The 18,046-nt window shown below is 52.9% G+C and overlaps 2 protein-coding genes across 2 annotated transcripts; one reads left to right on the forward strand and one right to left on the reverse strand.

Moving 5' to 3' along the window:
- The first annotated feature begins 210 nt into the window (after positions 1 to 210).
- MARCKSL1 (MARCKS like 1) lies at positions 211 to 2,186 on the forward strand. Its single transcript, XM_062014471.1, has 2 exons — positions 211 to 391; positions 800 to 2,186. The coding sequence occupies exons 1-2, from the start codon at positions 296 to 298 to the stop codon at positions 1,376 to 1,378; spliced, it is 675 nt and encodes a 224-aa protein (XP_061870455.1). The 5' UTR covers positions 211 to 295; the 3' UTR covers positions 1,379 to 2,186.
- Positions 2,187 to 5,323: 3,137 nt separating this feature from the next.
- Positions 5,324 to 17,891, reverse strand: HDAC1 (histone deacetylase 1). Its single transcript, XM_062014530.1, has 14 exons — positions 17,775 to 17,891; positions 13,928 to 14,040; positions 13,405 to 13,522; positions 11,420 to 11,494; positions 10,206 to 10,344; positions 9,497 to 9,638; positions 8,201 to 8,293; positions 7,800 to 7,908; positions 7,544 to 7,684; positions 6,967 to 7,075; positions 6,729 to 6,859; positions 5,869 to 6,015; positions 5,715 to 5,763; positions 5,324 to 5,490 (listed from the first exon to the last, which is right to left on the reverse strand). The coding sequence occupies exons 1-14, from the start codon at positions 17,821 to 17,823 to the stop codon at positions 5,463 to 5,465; spliced, it is 1,443 nt and encodes a 480-aa protein (XP_061870514.1). The 5' UTR covers positions 17,824 to 17,891; the 3' UTR covers positions 5,324 to 5,462.
- Positions 17,892 to 18,046: the final 155 nt, after the last annotated feature.

The raw sequence follows: 18,046 nt of genomic DNA on the forward strand, positions 1-18,046 counted from the left end.
GGAGCAGCGGTGCCCCGCTCCCCTTCCCCATTGCCTCGTCCCACCCGGGGGTCCCCCGACCTCCCAGGATACAGAGCCAGAAACGAAGAGCATCGACCACCGATACCCCCAACCCTGCCGGGGCGGTGGCTCTATCTCCATGCCGGTCCCCCGCCCCCGGGGCGGGCTCGGCGGCGGCCCGCCCCCGCTCCGCGCCTTATTACCGGGGCGGCGGGGGGCTCTCCCCACTCCCTCTCGGCGCCGCTCGCCCGCCGAGCGCAGCCGCCGCGGCGGGGAGGGCCCGACGTGCCGCACCATGGGCAGCCAGGGCTCTAAGGCGGCCAAGGCGGAGGGCAGCGTCCCGCCGAGCGGCCACGCCGCTGCCACCGAGCCCGCCAAAGCCAACGGGCAGGTAGGTACCGGCGGGGGCGGGGGAGCCGCGCCGTGCGCCCCGCCGGGGCTGGGCGGGCGGGCAGACAAAGGCGGCGGCTCGGGGGGGAAGGGGAAGGCGAAGGGGCGGCGGTGGCGGCCTCAGAGGGGGATCCTCTGGGCACCGGGCGATGCGGCACCGCCCGCGCCGCGCCCCGGGCTCGCTCCCGGCTGCGGGGGGGCCCCGGCCGCCGCCTCGCCCCGGTACCGGCGGTGGCGCGCGCGCGCCGCCCGCTGGCGACACGCTGACACCCCCCCGGTACAACCCCCCCGGTACACACACACACAGCCCCCTGCACCCCCATCCCCGGCTGGGAGCGGGGTTTTGGGGAGTGGGTGGGTGCTGAGCTCTGGCTGTGCCTAACGCCGTGCTCCTCCCTCCCCCTCGCAGGAGAACGGCCATGTGAGGCTCAACGGGGACATGACCCCCAAAGTGGGCGGTGAAGCGACACCCCTGAACGGGAACGGCTCGGCCGAAGCCCCGAAGGAGGAGGAGAGCAAGGGCGAGGCGGGCGGCGGGGACGCCATCGAGCCCGCGCCCCCCGCCGAAGGGGGAGACGCCAAACCCGAGGGTGCCGCCGCCCCCAAGGACACCCCCAAGAAGAAGAAGAAGTTCTCGTTCAAGAAGTCCTTCAAGCTGAGCGGCATCTCGTTTAGGAAGAACAAGAAAGAAGCGGGGGACTCCTCTGGGTCCTCTCCCTCGGAGGACCAAGGCAAGGTGGAGGCCAAGGGCGAGGAGAGCCCCGCGGCTGAGCCCTCGGCTCCCCCCGAGGAGGCGCCGGCGGAGGAGCAGAGCGGGGCCGCGGCCAGCGAGCCCAAGAGGGAGGATGCAGAAGCGGGAGAAAGCAAGGAGGAGGAGAAGCAGCAGCAGGCTGGGGAAAGCCACGGGGATACAGCCAAACCAGAGGAGCCCTCGAAAGCGGCGGGGGCTGAGCCCACGGCAGCTCCGGCGGAGCAGAAGGAAGAGTAGAGCCCGCTTGGCACCGGCAGAACTAAGGACTCTTCCGCCATCCTCTCCATCCCGGTAACACCACGGACTCGCCCACACCCACCCCGGCCCACCTAGGACTGACAACTCTTTCTAAAACAAAACCCCACCAAACCCACCACTTCTCCCCTCAGTTATTTCTTCCCCTTCCCCTGTTAGAAAGCTGGTTTGGATTCCCACCGCCACGACTTGGAGTAGCTGTACCTGAATCCTTTCACTCCGTGGAGGAAGACGATCCTGGACGTAACTGGAATTTACAGTTGTGAGCACCCAGCTGCCCCCTGCCCTGGCTCTGGCCCCTCCGTGCCCAGCAGCCTCCAGAGCCCAGCCAGGGACTGCTCCATGGATTCTTCTTCTTTTTTTCCCCCCCTCCTTCCTCAGTTTACATTCCTGGTTCCGACTTCATTTAAAGTATTTTGTGCTTTTTATAGAAATGGATGGTTTAAAAGCTAATCTGGTTAGGTTTTGGTTTTTCTTTTTATAATGTCTTACTCTTGGCTTAAACCCCTAAAGCTTGTAAGTCCGCTGTGTTTCATTCTGCTTCTGAGGGATCACTTTTTGGGGTGTGGGGTGGAGGGGAGGGACCTTGCCAGCTGTAAAATGTGAAGCCACATTGTTTTCTCTGTAAATAATTTCTTCTTCTTTTTTTTTAATGGCCAAAACACTTGATTTGCAATTTTCTAACTTCTAAAAAAGGAGAAAAAAAAAGGCAAAAAACCCCCCCAAAGCGAGCTGTATGGGCTTTCTTGTAACACTTGAAAGGAATAAATGGTGACCCCTTGATGGGTGAGCTCGAGTCCTTCTTGTCCTGAGGGCTGAGGAGGATGGCAGTTGGGTATTTAGTCCGACAGCTGCTGCATTTACTGGCCCAGCCCCGGCCCTGCACACAGTTAATTGACTTGCAGCAGATGTAGAGCTACAGCCACAAAGGACTTTCTCACACGAGCCTCTTGGCACTCCCCTGGGCTCCCTGGTCAGCTGTCTGCTCCATACCTGCTTCCTTAGACATGCAAGGCGGGGTTGTTTTTGTCTCCTGGGGGGAGGTAGGGGAGGAAAATAAGTCTTCCCTCAAAAGGAGGGGCCCAGGAGGTGAAATTCCCATTTTGAGCTTGGTCTCTTTGAAGTTAAATCTGTTTTTTGGTGGCTTTAGATTAGGATGAGCTGCTTTTTTTCCCTGCAAGCACCAGAACCGTGCCCTGGGAGCAAAGATTTGTTTCCAAAGAGAAAATGGAGGCACAATGGCATCGCTCCTGTCAGCTATGGAGGCAGAGATGGGTGGGCAGCAGAAGGAAGGAGCTCAGCTTGCAGCAGCCAAGCCGTGTAAGGGCCTGCTCCTCATTCCCAGCTCCTCACCTGGCCCTGCTCCCGTGGCTGGCAGAGGGAGAGGTGAGGGCTGTTGTTTGCCCCACAGGCACCAGCAGCCTGCCATGGCCGTGGCCCTCCAGGTAGGTGGAAATGGCGCAAACTGCCTTTTGTAAGGCAGCACATCCTCCTCGAAGGCAGCAGGGGATTCACCCCGGTTCATCGGGGGCAAAGCCCCCCTCGGAGGCTGGGCTGTGCTCCCGCGGGGCTGCGGCCTGTGGGGCGGGAACAGCCGGCCCTCAGTGGCGCGGCGGCCATTTTGAGGCGAGGGGACGCTGCAGCCGCTGCTGCTCCCGGAGCACGGGGGTTTGGCTGCCTGCTGCGGTGAAAAGGGTAACTTTGGTTTCCTGGGCTGTTATTCCAGCCCTGGAAGTCAACTCTGCCACACAAAGCTTTGTTTTTTCCCTCGACTACACAGACAGCTTTGGCTGGTGAAGCTTTTGTGCCGTCTCGGGTGTGATCACCCTTCGGTTGGAGAATTAACCTGCTCCTAATTATATTAAAGACTCCTTTTTTTTCTCTCTGATACCAGATAAAAACCATTTATGTTCATCCCAATGATCCTTCCCATAACCTTATTTCCCCCCCCAGCTTAGCATTGCTCTCAGAGCACCAGCAGTGCTGCTGGAGAAGAGCCCAGTTGGAACTTCCCCAGCTGGGGATAAACTGCCCCACTGACCCTCAGTAGAAAGTCATGAGCAAACAGCCCAGGGTATTTTGACTTACCTTTGCTAGACAGAAGGCTCATGAGGAGAATTTCAAGGCTGTTTTATAAAACAGAGGGGAAGAAAAAAATACTTCCCATCTACAAAAGAAACTACAGCAATCTTTCATGTCCAGCATGGAGTACGATGCAAGTAATGTGCTTTGGGGGATGGCATTTAAATCAACACCACCTCTCCCTGAAAGAAAAGAGAAAGTAATCCTGCCTCCCCTTTCTTTCCAAAGCCTTACTGCAGCTGCCATTTTGTTGTTGTTGGGACCATGGCTCTGACAACAAACTCCGTTCCCACTGCTCGTTTCAGCAGAAAGCAGCACAAACTCAACACCAACCATAGAAATGTACCAGTTTTATTACAAAGGTTCTCAAAATTCAAAATAAAAGCATCTTTAAAAAAACCACAATATATTCCCAACCCACCCCATTCCCCCCAACCCCCGAGACACAAAGATACACTGATCTCTCTCGCTTCACATCCGAACACTGAAGAGCGGGAGTGACACGGCACTCGGGTTCAAAGACTAACAAAAAACCCACCAAACCCCTCAGGGTGGGAAAGGGAAAAGAAGTATTTAAAATTAAGAAAACAAACACGTTAAAAAAATAACCTGTGTTAAGTTAGCAGCATTGTTAAAGAGTTGAACCCATCAGCAGTGCTCCGTGGGAGGTACGGATCCTCTCCTGGCCAGAGGAATCCCCCTGAGAAAGGAGAGCAGGGAGTTCAAACTGCCTGCAAAAACTCCTGCAAAGCGTTTCACCCAAAGCTCAGCTAGATGAGGAGATGGAAAAGAAAGGCCGGTTCTGGTCACAAAAGATTTTTGGGTGTGAGATAATGTGTGGGAGTAGGAAGAGGAGTAGTTATAAAAATGTCCAGAGCCCCATCTGCTGTTGCCTTACAAAGATAACAGCTCTGACGCTGATAAGAAGGTTCTCCCTACCTACTGGCCTTGGGAGTGAGAGAGGGAGGAGAGGCTCGATGTGAAAATGTTTCTAACTTCAGAGAGGAGGTTTAGAGTGAAACACGTCAAGAGGTCTCAGCCAGGCTCTGGTCTGCAGATGAGTTGGGAATTTCTGCAGGGGTTTGAGCCTTAGATGGGGAAAAGCAAAGGACAGGACGAGCAGAAGCAAAGCAGGAGGCTCCACGGGCAGTAACTCACCCTCCTCCCGAAGAGGGGCGTAGGTATGGAAAACAAAAGGTATAAAAACCTCATCCCTTCTCTTCCTCGAGATGCACAATGCTGCCAGGCTGCTGGGAGACCTCAGGGAAACGTTCACCCTCACACCAGGGTGATTTTCCTCTGCATCCCCCAGCTCTGCACCTGCAGCTGGTTCACTAAAGCACTTTTCAGATTGTTTTTAAGCTGCTTCATCTCTTTCCACAAGTTTGCTGCAGGGAGGTAGCCAACTCTATTCAAGAACTGCACTATATGACCCTGAGAAGTGGCACCAGCTTGCAGTCAACTTGCCGTGGTGGAATCACACTGAAGACCGAAGGAGCAGTCAGTCTCTCACAGGCTTCATTAGGGAATTCATTTCTCCCAGCAAAAACAAACAGAACAAGGAACAAAAAACCCAAAAAGCAAAGAAAATTCATGGCCATCTTTCCAGCTAACCTGAAATGCAGCTACTACTTCTACTTAAATTACTCTTTTCCAAGGGTGGTTATTTCAGAGAGGAGAGTAAAGCAAAGGAAGTGAGTTTTGTTTCTCAAAGACACGCTGAGGAGGCAGTGGAAGGCAAGAGTGAAACTTCCCAGGCACCAGATCTGGGCAGTGCAGGTCTGTCTACTCCGCAGAATCCTCCCCGTCTGCTCCCAGCGGAGTGCAGCAAGGAATAAGTTACAGTTCTCAAGTCATTTATATATTTATATAGAAATATATACAGAAACATATATAAAATATAAATCCTGTGGAATGGGAGGCAACCAGAGGAGCTAACCTACACCAACTACACACCGACAGGTACTGCCCAGCTGCAGCCGTCTTAGGAGGATTTCGTCTCCTCCTTCACCCTGCGGAAGCAAGAAGGGAAGAATCTGGTTAAAAGGAGCAGCTGGGGCTGTGCCCAAGCTTTAGCAACAGGCCAGAGCTGCAACCTCAAACCCCCTGCTTATACAGCCCATCTTCAGCTGAAACTGAAGGTGCTACTGAGGGAAGGCACAGTATCTTTAGGCCCCTTTCACCAAGGGCTCTGCTCTCACAAGCAAGCACAGGCACGCCAGCAGATGGGGCTCACCCTTTGGGTTCCGCCTTCTCCTCTTTCACTTTCTCCTCCTCTTTCTCATCTAGGGGAAAAAGAGACAAGACACACGGTGAGGCACTGGGAATGTGCCCACCAGGCAAAGCTCCACACAGCTGGGAGGGCTTCCAGGCCCAGCTCCCACACTCACCTTTCTTCTCCTCCTCCTCCTTTTCCTCTTCTGTTTTCACACGTTTGGCTTTCTTAAAGTTGGCGACGTTTTTGCGCCCTCCTTCCCCTTCATCTTCAGAGTCAGAGAACTCCTCATCACAGGATATCCTCTTATCAGAGTTGCGGACTGAGGGGACAAGAGGGGGTTTCAGCAGGTTTAGAAGCTGAGGGGCACCCAGCACATCTACATGCTGGAATGGACTCGGGAGCTTGCCTAAGTCAGTCAGAACCAACTTCATCTTTCCACCTGATGCATCTTTTAACTCATCATTCCTAACAGCTCCTGCCCAAGAACCAAGATCAGATGTACAACTTGGATTAGGGCCAGTGTGATGTCTAGACTTGACAGCACAAGCAGGTTAACCAGCCTCACACTGAGCAAATCTGCCTCCCAGATCTAAAGGCCAGCGGCCAATGTGGATATAAACGAGCGTTTTCACTGCAGAAGGCAACTTCTGGGATCAAACCTGACAGTCTCCCAGAAAGTGTTCTGTCACAGCACCTACATCACAGGAACAGCTTAAACTCTCACATGAAAGCTCAGGTTCTCCCATTATGGAAATCATCTGGTAAAAGTGCCACCTCCCAGCCCTGCAGTGCTCAGCATCGCTGCCTGACCTCACCAAATCAGTCAGAAAGGTGGGAACAGAGTCCAGCTGAAGGACTCCAGAAAAGAGATAATCTACCTAAATCATGCATCCTCCTCTCTTGGTTAAGGTACCTCAGTGCAGAGCTTGCAGGCTTCTCCAGCAAACTGCTCCTGCCCAGCTTGGGCAGCCCCAGGCTGGGAGCAGCACAGCCCCAACAGGCAATGCCACCGGGCCAGGCACAAGCACATACTTGAAATGCGTTTCTCAGGATCTTCTTCCTCTTCATCTGCACTGTCTTCCTGCACAGCATCCTCAGGGATTGGCTGCATCTGGACACCGGGAGCATGAGGCAGCATGCGCAGGTTCTCAAAGAGACGTTGCCTAGAGCCAGCCAGGGCAGGAACAACACCTCTGTCAGCAGGTGCCAGCCAGGGCTGTGAAGCCCTCAGTGAAAGGTGTCAGTCTCAGGAGGAGGAACAAACACTTACTTGATCTTCTCCAGATACTCGTTGGTGTTCTGGTTAGTCATGTTCGAGGGACTGATGTGGAGCTTGAAGTCTGGCCCAAAGTACTCGAAATAATCATTATAGGGAAGTTCTGCAGGCAAGTCAGAAAGGAATAAAACACCCAGTTACCACTGGGCCAGCGAGGAAATGCCACAAACACGTGGTACCACAGTGCTGCTCAAAAGCACAACTGTGTTTAGCTGGGTGTAGGAGCTGAAGCTCCCACAGCCCAAGTTCCCACCAGACCACCGTGCAGTCACAGCTCACTTGGCAGTTAAAACACTGCCAGTGTGCACAAAAGCTTTGAGCAGCAGGTGACCCCACTTCAGAGTGGTGGCTGGGTACCTCTGGCTGCAGGGGAGAGCTACAGGGCTCGAATGCAAACAACAACAGCTACTGCAAACCAGGAGTCCAAAAGCTCTTCCACAGTCATCACCAAAAGGCAATGAAACATCTTAAGGCTGCAACCCCTCCCACACCACCATCGTTTCCCTGAGCTCTGTTAGTAGAGTGTCACTGTCCCTCTAGTCTTCCTTCAGAGGCTCCTGGGGAGAATTACCATTGGGGATTTCAGTGTCCAAGGCCACTGCAGTCTCATAGGTCCAGCATCTGGCCACGTTGCGGATCGTGTAGCCACCTCCTCCCAGCATCAGCATGGGCAAATTGAAACTCTTCACAAACTCCACACACTTGGCATGACCTGCACCAAAAGCAGTGGGGGGAAAAAGCTCACAGCCCCATGGCATGAGAGGAACAACCTCTTCAATGAAATCTAACTCCTGTCAGTCATGCCAGCTCACTGCTGGCACTCTTACCTTTGATGGTGAGATTAAAACAACCCAACCTGTCCCCTGACAGAGAGTCTGACCCACACTGCAAGACAACTGCGCTGGGCTGGAACGTCTCCATCACTTTAGATATCACCTAAACAAGAAATGCCTTGTTACACACCCTCCACAGGACAGTGTCACAGCAACACAGTGATGTCCATGTCAGCAAGTGACCTGAAGACATCCCCAGTGCTCCCACAGCTGCCAGCTCCCCTACACTGGCAACACTGGGGCTCTTATAGAGAGACAACAGGCTGCCATTGTTAGGGAGGAATACGGCCCCTGAAGAGCATTACCATGACAAACTGAATCAATGTCCCCCAAGAACAGCCCCCTGAGCCTCCCAATCCACAAAGAGTCACCCAGCAAAGGGTCTCTTCACTTACTGGCTTGAATATTGCTTCATAGGACTCGTCGTCGATGCCGTCCCGGAGGGGATAGTTGACAGCATAGTACTTGCCTTTGCCTGCACCAATATCCTGTCAGGGTGAAAGAGAGACCACAAGTCACCAGGGAACCAACTGCAAGACACAAACTGTGCCCTGAATGAAGGGAAGCCTGAGATTCCATCAGTGCCAGCTGAGGCTCTCACCCACTAACACTGTCCTGGCAGAAGGCAGCAAAAGTCACCTGACTCCAACAGCAGCTTATCTGGCATAAGAGAGCATTCAGTCCTCAGTGTTCAGAGAAGAAAATCCCCCTGAGCACACAGCCTCTCCTTCCACTGCCAAAAGCCACTCTCCTACACAGCAATATAACTGGCAGCCAAAATCCTAGTTCCAACCCTGTGCACTGCAGAGAAGCACAGCCCAAAACACCAGTCTGGGCTGATCCCTGTCACTGGAGGGATCTATTTTTACTTTAAACCAATTTATATATCTTTTTTTTTTACATTTCCATTATCACTCTCACACCCAAGTGATTTACTAAAAAGAATGATTTCATGTATGGTGCAGAGCAGCTGCAGCTTCACTGGTTACCCACATCACCAACAAGTTCATGTCACCTGCACCAAAGTCTGGGCAGGGCTGAAAAAAATCCAACTCCTAAGTGGAAGGTGGGAGAATTTGTATCAGAAAAATGGAATTCCAGTGAAAAACAGGCAATAGAAAAGGCAAAGAACCTTCCACTCCTCAGAACAGCATTCTGGCAATGCCAGAAGTCACAAAGTGAAGCACACCTGTACCTAGGTGGTCCTGCTTTAGGAGGGTTGGACTAGATGATGTCTAAAGGTCCTTTCCAACCCCTCCCATTCTATGACCCAACCTGACAGAGGGCCACAGTTGGCACCACGGCTTGTCAACATGCAGAACTGACTCAGAGGAGGAAAGGCCACCAAGATAAACCAAGGCATGCACGAGTATTCCCTCACAACCTCATAAGCTCTCACCCAAAAGCCTGCATGACCCAGCTGAGATTTGAAGTCACTCCAGATGACCAAGAGGCCACCTTCAGAGTCACTCCTCTGTGCATAATCCCCCCAGGAGGCTGCCAGGAGACTGACAGCAATGCCTTGGAACAAAGCCCTCGCTCCAGGAGCTGAGCCAGCTGCCTCACACTGCCACCTTTGCCCTCACAAAAAGGACTGTCACTTGGAGAGTGGAAAAAGGCAGAGGAGCAAGTGATTTTAGTTGAAGAGGTGAAATGTCAGGGTAATGTTTCTGCTGAGGCCTGGTGCTCACCCGGAGGTCCCCTGTGCCGGGGAAGTACTCGCCGTACTTATGAAAGGACACGGTCATGACACGGTCTGTGGTGTAAAAGGCTTCCTCCACACCATCTCCATGGTGAATGTCAATGTCAATATACAGCACTCTCTGGTGATACCTAGGATCAGAAAGGAGGCAAAACACTGTATTTCTCCAGAGCAGATGTGGGGAGAGGAAGGAATTGGTGCTGATCCCCAGGCAGCTCTCTGCAGGGCCTACAAGCAAAAAGAGCTGCAGAGAAGAGACAAGTGCTGTGGGCAGCAGTGGAACAGAACCACAGAGGATAACAAAGTGGCTTTTGCCTCCACCACTGAGCCTTGAAAGCAGAGTCAGTCTCTTCAGATTCCACCAATGGACTGTATTTTTTAAGCCCAGGCTTCTCACTGAGGTTTGCCTTGAGCTAAAAGCTGTCATGTATTACAGCTGTGGCCCCTCCTCCAGGGCAAAGGGTAGGGAGAAGGGTCTAAAGGCAACTACACAATGCTCCAGGCCTTCTGCCTCCTGCACAGTGCCACTGTTAGCCATATCCCTTCAGGAGAGGGGGGATGGCATCCTAAAAGAGAGCTGTTTAAGCCTTCCTGGGTAAACTCAGCTGAGAAAAAGCAAGGAAAAGACTGGGAAGAAAGAAGGGCCAAAGGAAACAGCAGAAGGGCCAAAGGAAAGGGGTAAACAGCAGTGTCCATACTTGAGGAGCTCCAAGATGGCCAAGACGATATCGTTGACATAGCAGAAGCCAGAAGCCTCTGACTTCTTTGCATGGTGAAGGCCTCCTGCCCAATTCACAGCAATATCTGTCTGTTGCTTGTTCAGCTTCACAGCACTGGCTGTTGGGGGAAGATGTACAAAACATTAGCAGGAGAGCAAAGGCCTGTGGCAGAGGCTGAGGGGTAAGGGACTGCTCCCTCACCATCACAAAGCCCAAGGGTGTAACACTGGATGTTCTCAACTAGCTAACAAAAGGCAAGGGAAGAGAAATGCAGGGTCTCTTTTGTCTGCCATACTTTTCACTGCTTCCCACTTCTGCCTCAGAGCACAAACAAGTCCACAGCATTCTAGCTGGGCTGGCAGTCAGAGGCTAGTCTAGGCTTCTCAGTGCCCTGAACAAAAGGTTTTAATGGAAGGTTTTTATCCAACACATATTTAGGTCAGTCACTGAATGTGCACTGAGGGAAAGGAGGTTCTCTGCCCCCAGCCCCTTCATAAACTCCCTGCAAATTGTGCAGGTCTCCTAGGATCAAAACAAACCATTTCTGCTGTGGGATCTACAGTCCAGAGAGCACAGAGCTACTTCAAAACATGCTGCAGTCAGTACTCGTAGGTGCTGTTGCACTGGTACAGGAAACACAGCTTGGAGGTGTCATGGAGGGAGCAGCAGCCACAAAGCTTTAACACCTAAGCACACTGACACCATTCTGCAGCAAGGTGTGTGAGAACAGTGAAAGGATCTCAAACGTTCCAGCTGACTGACACCCTTCAGGTTCTGTTTTGCCTCATGTCCAGAAGCTGTGGTTTTCCCTTTCCAGGTCACATGCCTAGAGCAAGCTTTTTGTAACTATTTATTTCTTCCTGCAAAGCTTACATGGATTATTTTTAATCAACCCCCTGTTGCTGTTGTGGTTTGGTTTTAACTCTGTCACTGGCAGGGTTGTTCCACCATTTGCAGAGCCCTCCACACAGGCAGCCAAGTAACCTGGGCTGCTGAAGGTGTGCCTAACAAATGTAGAGGGAGCTGTTGATCTGCAAGGCTTGAGCTCTCAACATGGGAAGGAACCTGGCTCTAATTATTAAGGGAATCAGAAATAAAGGCTTTCCCACCACCACCTACAACAATTTATTTCCTGGACAGAATGACATTACATACATCTGCTTAGAAAGAGAACATGGGACTTGTGAGCTTACCAACTGAGCCTCCAGCAGAGAGCTGACAAAACTCGAACAACCCATCGAACACAGGGCAGTCTTCCCCAACATTAACTTGAAAGGAACACAGAAGAGTTAGGAAGACAGAACTGCAAGTAAATGGCTTTAAAAAGGGAAGTGATCAAAGGTTTCAAACCACAAAATACCAGGCTCAAAGGAAAGAACACAATCAACCTGAGGGTACTGCCTGATGAGGCAAAAGGGTTGTTGCTGTAGGAGAGATGCTCCTGACTTGTAAAAAAACCAAGGAAGCGGGTCCCAGGAGCTGTGGTGAGAGCAGTGTGCTCCCTCCTGGGGTGTGCTGCAAGGCAACACCCCTCAGGAACTGAGTGGGCAGAGGAGATGCTGTCAGTGAGAGAGGGGTAACACCGACACACGTCCTCAGCAGCAGCCCCAGCCCTGAGCCTTTACAGCACCCTGCACTGCTCCAGCAGCACGTGCAGCTCAGCAAGGGCACGTTTCCTGCCCCTCAGAACTCTCTGGGTGTCCCTGAGAGTGTTTGAGGGCATCCCACTGCTCTGCCTGGCAGGAGCTTCAAAGCAGCCAGGATTCCCAAGGAGGGATATTAATAACAGGCACAAGGCTCAGGTGGAAGATGAGAGGCACCGATGCTCCTTCTTCATTGCAGTGGTTAAGTGAGGAGCTTTCTATCTGGCAGAGCACAGAGAGAGCCCAGCACTAACAGAGGGAGTGTCCTCAGGGAAATCACAGCAGCTATGCTTCCCTCAAAAGGAAAGCTGAAGCACCCAGCAGGCTACAGAGAGCTGCCACAGTACTTGGGAGCAGTGACCATGCCTCCTATACCCCTCCTCTCTGTTCTGAGCCTCCTCTGACAGTTCTCTGGCTACACAGAGGCCTCTCTTTCACAGCTCTCTGTGAAGAAAAGCTCCATCCTCCACATGTTTCAGACCAATTTTCATATTTTGCCTCCTTCAGGTAAAAACAGTTCTGTGCAAGTACAGGAACAGTTGGCTACTAGAGAGCAGAGTGGGTGTTTATGAGCTGTATCTGCTTCAGGGGTAAACAGTTCAGCTTGTGTAAATATGTACTTTGGTACATGTCATTTGGTATATTAAGACCTATCATTTACTGTGGGAAGTCTCTCAGGGTTTATTACTCATGAACCATATCACCCACTCCTCTAATGTGCTTGTGCCTTAAGATCTGTTCCCTTCAGCTCACACCAGCTTCCCAAGTGCCTCTCCTTCAGACTCCAGACCCCCAGTTCTTCTAAATTAGAGACCCTTACTCCACAGAAATTAATCCCATGGGCTTACAACTTTTTTCTGCTCTCAAGGATTGCAGTGTGAAAGACCAAAATACTGTTTAACCAAGCCTTGAGGCTTCCCCACTATTGATCTGTACGTGCTAGAAAAAGGTCTCTGTAACATCAGAGTCACCATGAAAGAGCCTTCCCATGGACTGGAGAGGTGGGAACAAGAGATTTGCTCACAAAATACAGCACCAACACAAAGTGGAGAGGTATCCCTGGTGCATCTCAACCCTCTTCCACTTCCCAGCTGCCTCTGCCCTGACATCCTTCAGTTACTGCACATTTTGGAGACAAGGGAAGAGTCAGGGCATTATTTTTTGCTGGTTTGTTTAAATTACACAACCCTTCCCCACCTTAGTGCCTCTGGTTCAAGCTCATGTATGGGTCAGTCATCTCTGAGCCAGAAAGGCAATTCAGAAGAGTTTCCACCAAAACACAAGACCAAACAAAAAGAGCCAACTCAAAGTGTTTCCTCAGCTCTTCTGGCACATTGGCTCCAGAGAGGAACCTGTTTTAAAAACGCTTCATATACCAGAAAAATCAAACCCAAAGTTAGGAGAACAGACAGTGCCCCAAGGTTCTTCCTGCTCTTTTGGTCACCAACCTCAAAAGCTGCCCTCAGGTTTTACCAGAGGCAGGAACCAGAGCACTGCAGGCATTACATCTTTGTTACAAAGGTTACATGGCTTACATCTTTGCATCTGCTTGCTGTACTCAGACATGTTATCTGGGCGGATAGATCTCAGAAATTTGATGTAGTCATCGCTGTGGTACTTGGTCATTTCTTCTGCATTTGCCTTGTGAGGGCGCTGCAAGGACACAAAGACAGAGCAAGGCTTGTTGGAAACACACCTCTCTCCCCAGTCCCCATTTCCAATCTGAGATTTACTTCCAGGAAGAGCAGAAAAAACCAAACCCCCACTCAAAGCAGCAGCATTGCACAAGAGAAACTTCTTTCCAAAGGCAGGAAAGGCACTGCCAGAAACTGGAAGGTGCTACATATATAAATACTTGAGTTACAGGGAGAAAAGCAGTTCTCCAGTCTCCAAAGCTCATCTGAGGCACAGAAGACCTCACTACAAGCACTTAGAAGAAAGCACCAATACACCAGCACATGTTCTTTCTTCTGAGTCTGAAGCATCAGAATGAAAACTTGCCACACAAACTAGAGATCTTGTATCTCTGTTTCTCTTGATGGCCAGCCCTGCACTTACATAGATCTCCATCTTCCTGTACAGGCCATAGTTCAGCAGCAGGTTGTGGGTCATTCGGATCCTGTGGGGTTTCATTGGATGTCCTTGGCCATAATAGTAGTTTCCAACATCACCTGGGAGGAGAAAGGTTTTGTTACTGCAGGGAAAACTATTAACTCCTTCCAACAGCCACAAAAGCCATCAGGTCACTGTATCTGTCCTTCAGCAGTTCGTCTGTTCACAGGGAGCAGAGTCCCTCACCTTTACACAGGGACCTCCATGGGTTCAGAAATGTTTACTCTAGACCCAAGACAGAGACTTGAAAACTGGGGTATGGTCAGATGAGGAACTCTGTAATGTCTGTTCTGGGGAAGGCAAGCCAGGTAGAGTCTGAGCAACTAACATCACACTACACAAGTTAAGAGGAGGGAGCTCCAGCTTTCTTGGTGAGGAGGAGCTTTGGGCACCACATTTGCCTGCCCTTGCTCAGCAAATGTCCTCTCCAGTTGGTTCAGGTCTGCTGTGGTAACTCACACTGACAGGGCTGGAAGGTTTCACTGAGGAGCACAAGTTTAATCCCAGCTCAGACAGTGACTCATCAGGCAGAGCACGTAGCCTCTTTGCCTCAGTTTCTCACTGTTAACCCAGCAGAGACACAGAGCAGCTAATTCTGTCCATAAGCAATCCCTGCAGCTGTAGTTTTACAGCTTCTCCATCATTTTCACCCTTTGTCACTGTTTGAAACCCTTCAGAGGAGTCCCAGCCTGAGAGACCCCACGAGCTGTCCCATGGGCACCAGTGTTAATGAAGTCAGCACCCTGCAAACACATCCCACGGGCCATCTCCCCACCTGGGCTTTCTCCTACCTACCAAAAGCTGAACTCACCCTGCACTCTCCCACAGCAGGTACCACTGGCTGGTTTTTCCCCCTTCCCTCCTCTCCCAGGGTACTTATTTCCATGAAACTTAACTGAAATTTAACTTTCAGATCTCTGCCTGATTTGGCTGCAAGAGGCAGAGGCTCAGGAGCTGCCAATGGCAGGAACCACACAGACAGTGGCCCACAGCAGCAGCATCCCACGAGCCTCACTGCCTGGGGAAACCAGACTACAACTCCCCAGCAGTTTGGGAAGCAGGAGACCCAATCCAGCCCAGCTGCTGACTCAGTGGGGTGTTCATTAATATTTCATCACCAATCTTAACATGCAGGAGAAACTTCCTTCACAACACACAGCTCCAGCTCTTCCTCCTGTGGACTTGGCCCTGTTTTCAGTCAAAGTAGATGCAAAGGGTGCAAATCCCACACTCAAACACCTCTGCTGCTGGAGCTGAGCTGTCTATGGCATGAGGGTGAAACAAGGTGTCCTCTGCACTAAGGTATCTCACTGGGGCAACCACCCCTACAGTAAAGTCAGGTTAAATGGAGCTTTGGGGAACTCAGTAAGAGATGCTCAAGAAAATACAAGCACAAAACTACATGAAAAATCATCATCTTGACCTCAGGCTGCCAACAAAATGCCCTGGGCAAAGCCTTTCCCAGCCCAGCCCCACAGAGCAGCAGAGGAGCTTGTCTGCTCGTGGATGTCAGCACAGATTATGTGTGTGAACTCAACAGCCACCTCTTCCTGTCTGCTGGGGTTAGGCCAGTCCCTACACAGGGTGCTGATAAAGGAGAAGTTACTGTTTTGAGTTCAAACCCTCACACAGACCCTCAGCACTCCTCAGGGTTTCCAGGAGGGACCTTTGGGACACCAGATTAACTTTTCCCCAGGCTCTCCATTCCACCCAGACCCTTCCCTGTAGCTCAGGTTCCTTCCTGAAACTTGTGGCTCAAGGAAGAGACCCACAGCTCACCCAAACCCAGGCCCAGAGCCCTCTCTTTGGGGAATCAGAGTGAATCAGTGAGGGCAGCTGCAGCCAGGGGTGTACAACACCAGCTTTACCAAGCAATACTCCACATGCCAAGCACCTCTGCTTGGCATTTCCAAACTAAATGGCTGCTTCTTTTCTCTTTGAAGCATCACTGTTGTGCCTTTGAAGATTACAGCTTGTTCAAAACCTGACAAAGCTCCTTAGTACACACATTCTGTTCCAAGCAGAGGGGTAAGTTTGGATACAGAGGCTGTTTTTTCCCACCATCCAGGTGGTGTCTGGCCCTCTGGCACTGCCCACGAGCTCTCTTTCCAGTTTAAACCACTCATTTTAGGGCCCAGGGCTCCAGCATCCCCTTGTGTTTGCATGTAACGACGGGTGTTGCACAGAGAGATCGTTTGTGTGGTGAAATCAGGCCGAGTTTCGCTGCACCCAGAGCTCTAACCCAGGCTCCTCCTCGCCCTGCCCTCCCAAAGACACCAGCTGAGTCAGAGGACCCTGCAGGACTGTCCTTACAGGCTGAAAACCTACAGTTTAGCTATACTTTCCCGGGGAAATAAAAGCCCTCACTGTGTGCCCAACACGTAGAGCAGCTGAGAGCAGCCTGCTTCAGTGCTCCAGCGCTCAGCACATCCACCCCCCAGCAAAAACTGAGCCAGGACAAGGTTTTATTCGGATTTCACAGGCTACAAAACCACTGTGGAAGGGGGAATTGCACAACACCTTGCACAGAGGGTGCTCACAGACTCTCTGAAAAACGAGCTTGCCCATCACTGAGGCACCAAGTTTCCCCTCCAAAGGGGCTGGGAGCAGGCAGAGAGGACATGATTGTTTCTCCCAAGGGCTGAAATGGAGAAGCAGCAGGAAGGATCCAGTTTGGGATCTGGGCTGCTCCAACCCCCTGTTACTTCCCTGCCCTGATGGGATGGTTACAGAGCCCCAGCACGGCACTTCCCCAGCCTCACAGCAGAAAAAAACCCCATAGAAGCCAGTCTGCAACCCAGCCAAGTTCAGAGCCAGAACTAAACAATGCTCCCAGACACAGGAACTCCCTACAGACAATTGGTTTGGCTCCTCATGCCTTTGGGTTTGTCCTGACCCCAACGAGAGCTTCGGGAGGGCTCAAGGAGGCTACATCTCCCCACAACCCATCCTGTCCCCAGCACCTCCCCGAGTCCCCCCCATCCTCCCAGAAACCACCTTCTACATCTCAGCACAGCTCCCAAAACTGTGGTCCTCCCCCCATCTCGGACTCTCCACAGCCCTTCCCCACTCCCAGGGTCTCTAGATGTCCATACTTTCCCTTCCTACTCCTACTCTCTCCCCGTTGCTCCCCATCTTTTCCTCCATTCTTACCTTTCTCTCCTCCAGTGCTGCCCCACATCCTTCCTCTCCCCCCCGGTGTCCCCCCACACCCGCTGCAGCGCCCAGGTGCTCCTGGCTCCCCATGCCCCTGGAGCTCCTGCTCCCCCCGTGCAGCCCACAGCCCTCCCCTGCCCCTCACCGCCCTCCCCTGCCCCTCCCTGCCCCTCACAGCCCTCCCCTGCCCCTCACAGCCCTCCCCTGCCCCTCACAGCCCTTCCCCTGCCCCTCACAGCCCTTCCCCTGCCCCTCACAGCCCTCCCCCGCCCCTCACAGCCTTCCCCCGCCCCTCCATCCCGCAGCGCAGCCCCCAGCCCCCTCGTTACCCCTCACACCACCCTCAGAGCAGCCCCCAGCCCCACCACATGCCCCGGCGACCCCTCACACCACCCTCATCCCTCCCCTCAGAGGATCCTTCACCACCCACACCCTCCAGTAACCCCCCTTGCCCTCCCCCAGCCCGGCCCTATGCCCCCATCGCCACTCACCCCCATTAACCCCTTCAGTGACCCCCCTCCGTTACCCCCCCATCGCCTTCCCTCAACACCCGCCCCCTCCTCCCCTCGCTCCTCCGGCGCTGCCCCGCCCCGGAGCTCGCCGTGGCCCCCTCGGCCGGTGCCCGGTGGCCCCTCACCATCGTAGTAGTAGCAGACTTTGCGCTTGGTGCCCTGTGTCAGCGCCATTTTCCTGCCTCCCCACAGCGCCGGACCCTACGGCCGCCCCGCGCAACCCAACCCGCCCCGGGGCCCGGGCCCCGCCGCACCACCGCGCCCCGCCCCCGCGCTGCCCCTCCCAGCCAATCGGAGACGGCCGCTCCGCCCCCTCCCGACAACCGACCAATAGGAGCCGGCGGCGGCGGCGGCGAGCGAACGCGGGGGTGCTAGCAGGCTAGGCGGAGCGGCGGGG

Source organism: Colius striatus, chromosome 24 (assembly GCF_028858725.1).
Source record: "Colius striatus isolate bColStr4 chromosome 24, bColStr4.1.hap1, whole genome shotgun sequence".
NCBI classification, from domain to species: domain Eukaryota; kingdom Metazoa; phylum Chordata; class Aves; order Coliiformes; family Coliidae; genus Colius; species Colius striatus.

Excerpts from the sequence above, each read along its gene's own strand:
- MARCKSL1 (XM_062014471.1), top strand. The coding sequence starts at position 296 with ATGGGCAGCCAGGGCTCTAAGGCGGCCAAGGCGGAGGGCAGCGTCCCG. Across the intron at positions 392-799 it reads CCGCCAAAGCCAACGGGCAG|GAGAACGGCCATGTGAGGCT; the intron begins GTAGGTACCGGC and ends TCCCCCTCGCAG.
- HDAC1 (XM_062014530.1), bottom strand. The coding sequence starts at position 17,823 with ATGGCGCTGACACAGGGCACCAAGCGCAAAGTCTGCTACTACTACGAT. Across the intron at positions 7,909-8,200 it reads ATGAAGCAATATTCAAGCCA|GTGATATCTAAAGTGATGGA; the intron begins GTAAGTGAAGAG and ends TTTCTTGTTTAG. Across the intron at positions 6,860-6,966 it reads GAGTATCTGGAGAAGATCAA|GCAACGTCTCTTTGAGAACC; the intron begins GTAAGTGTTTGT and ends GGCTGGCTCTAG.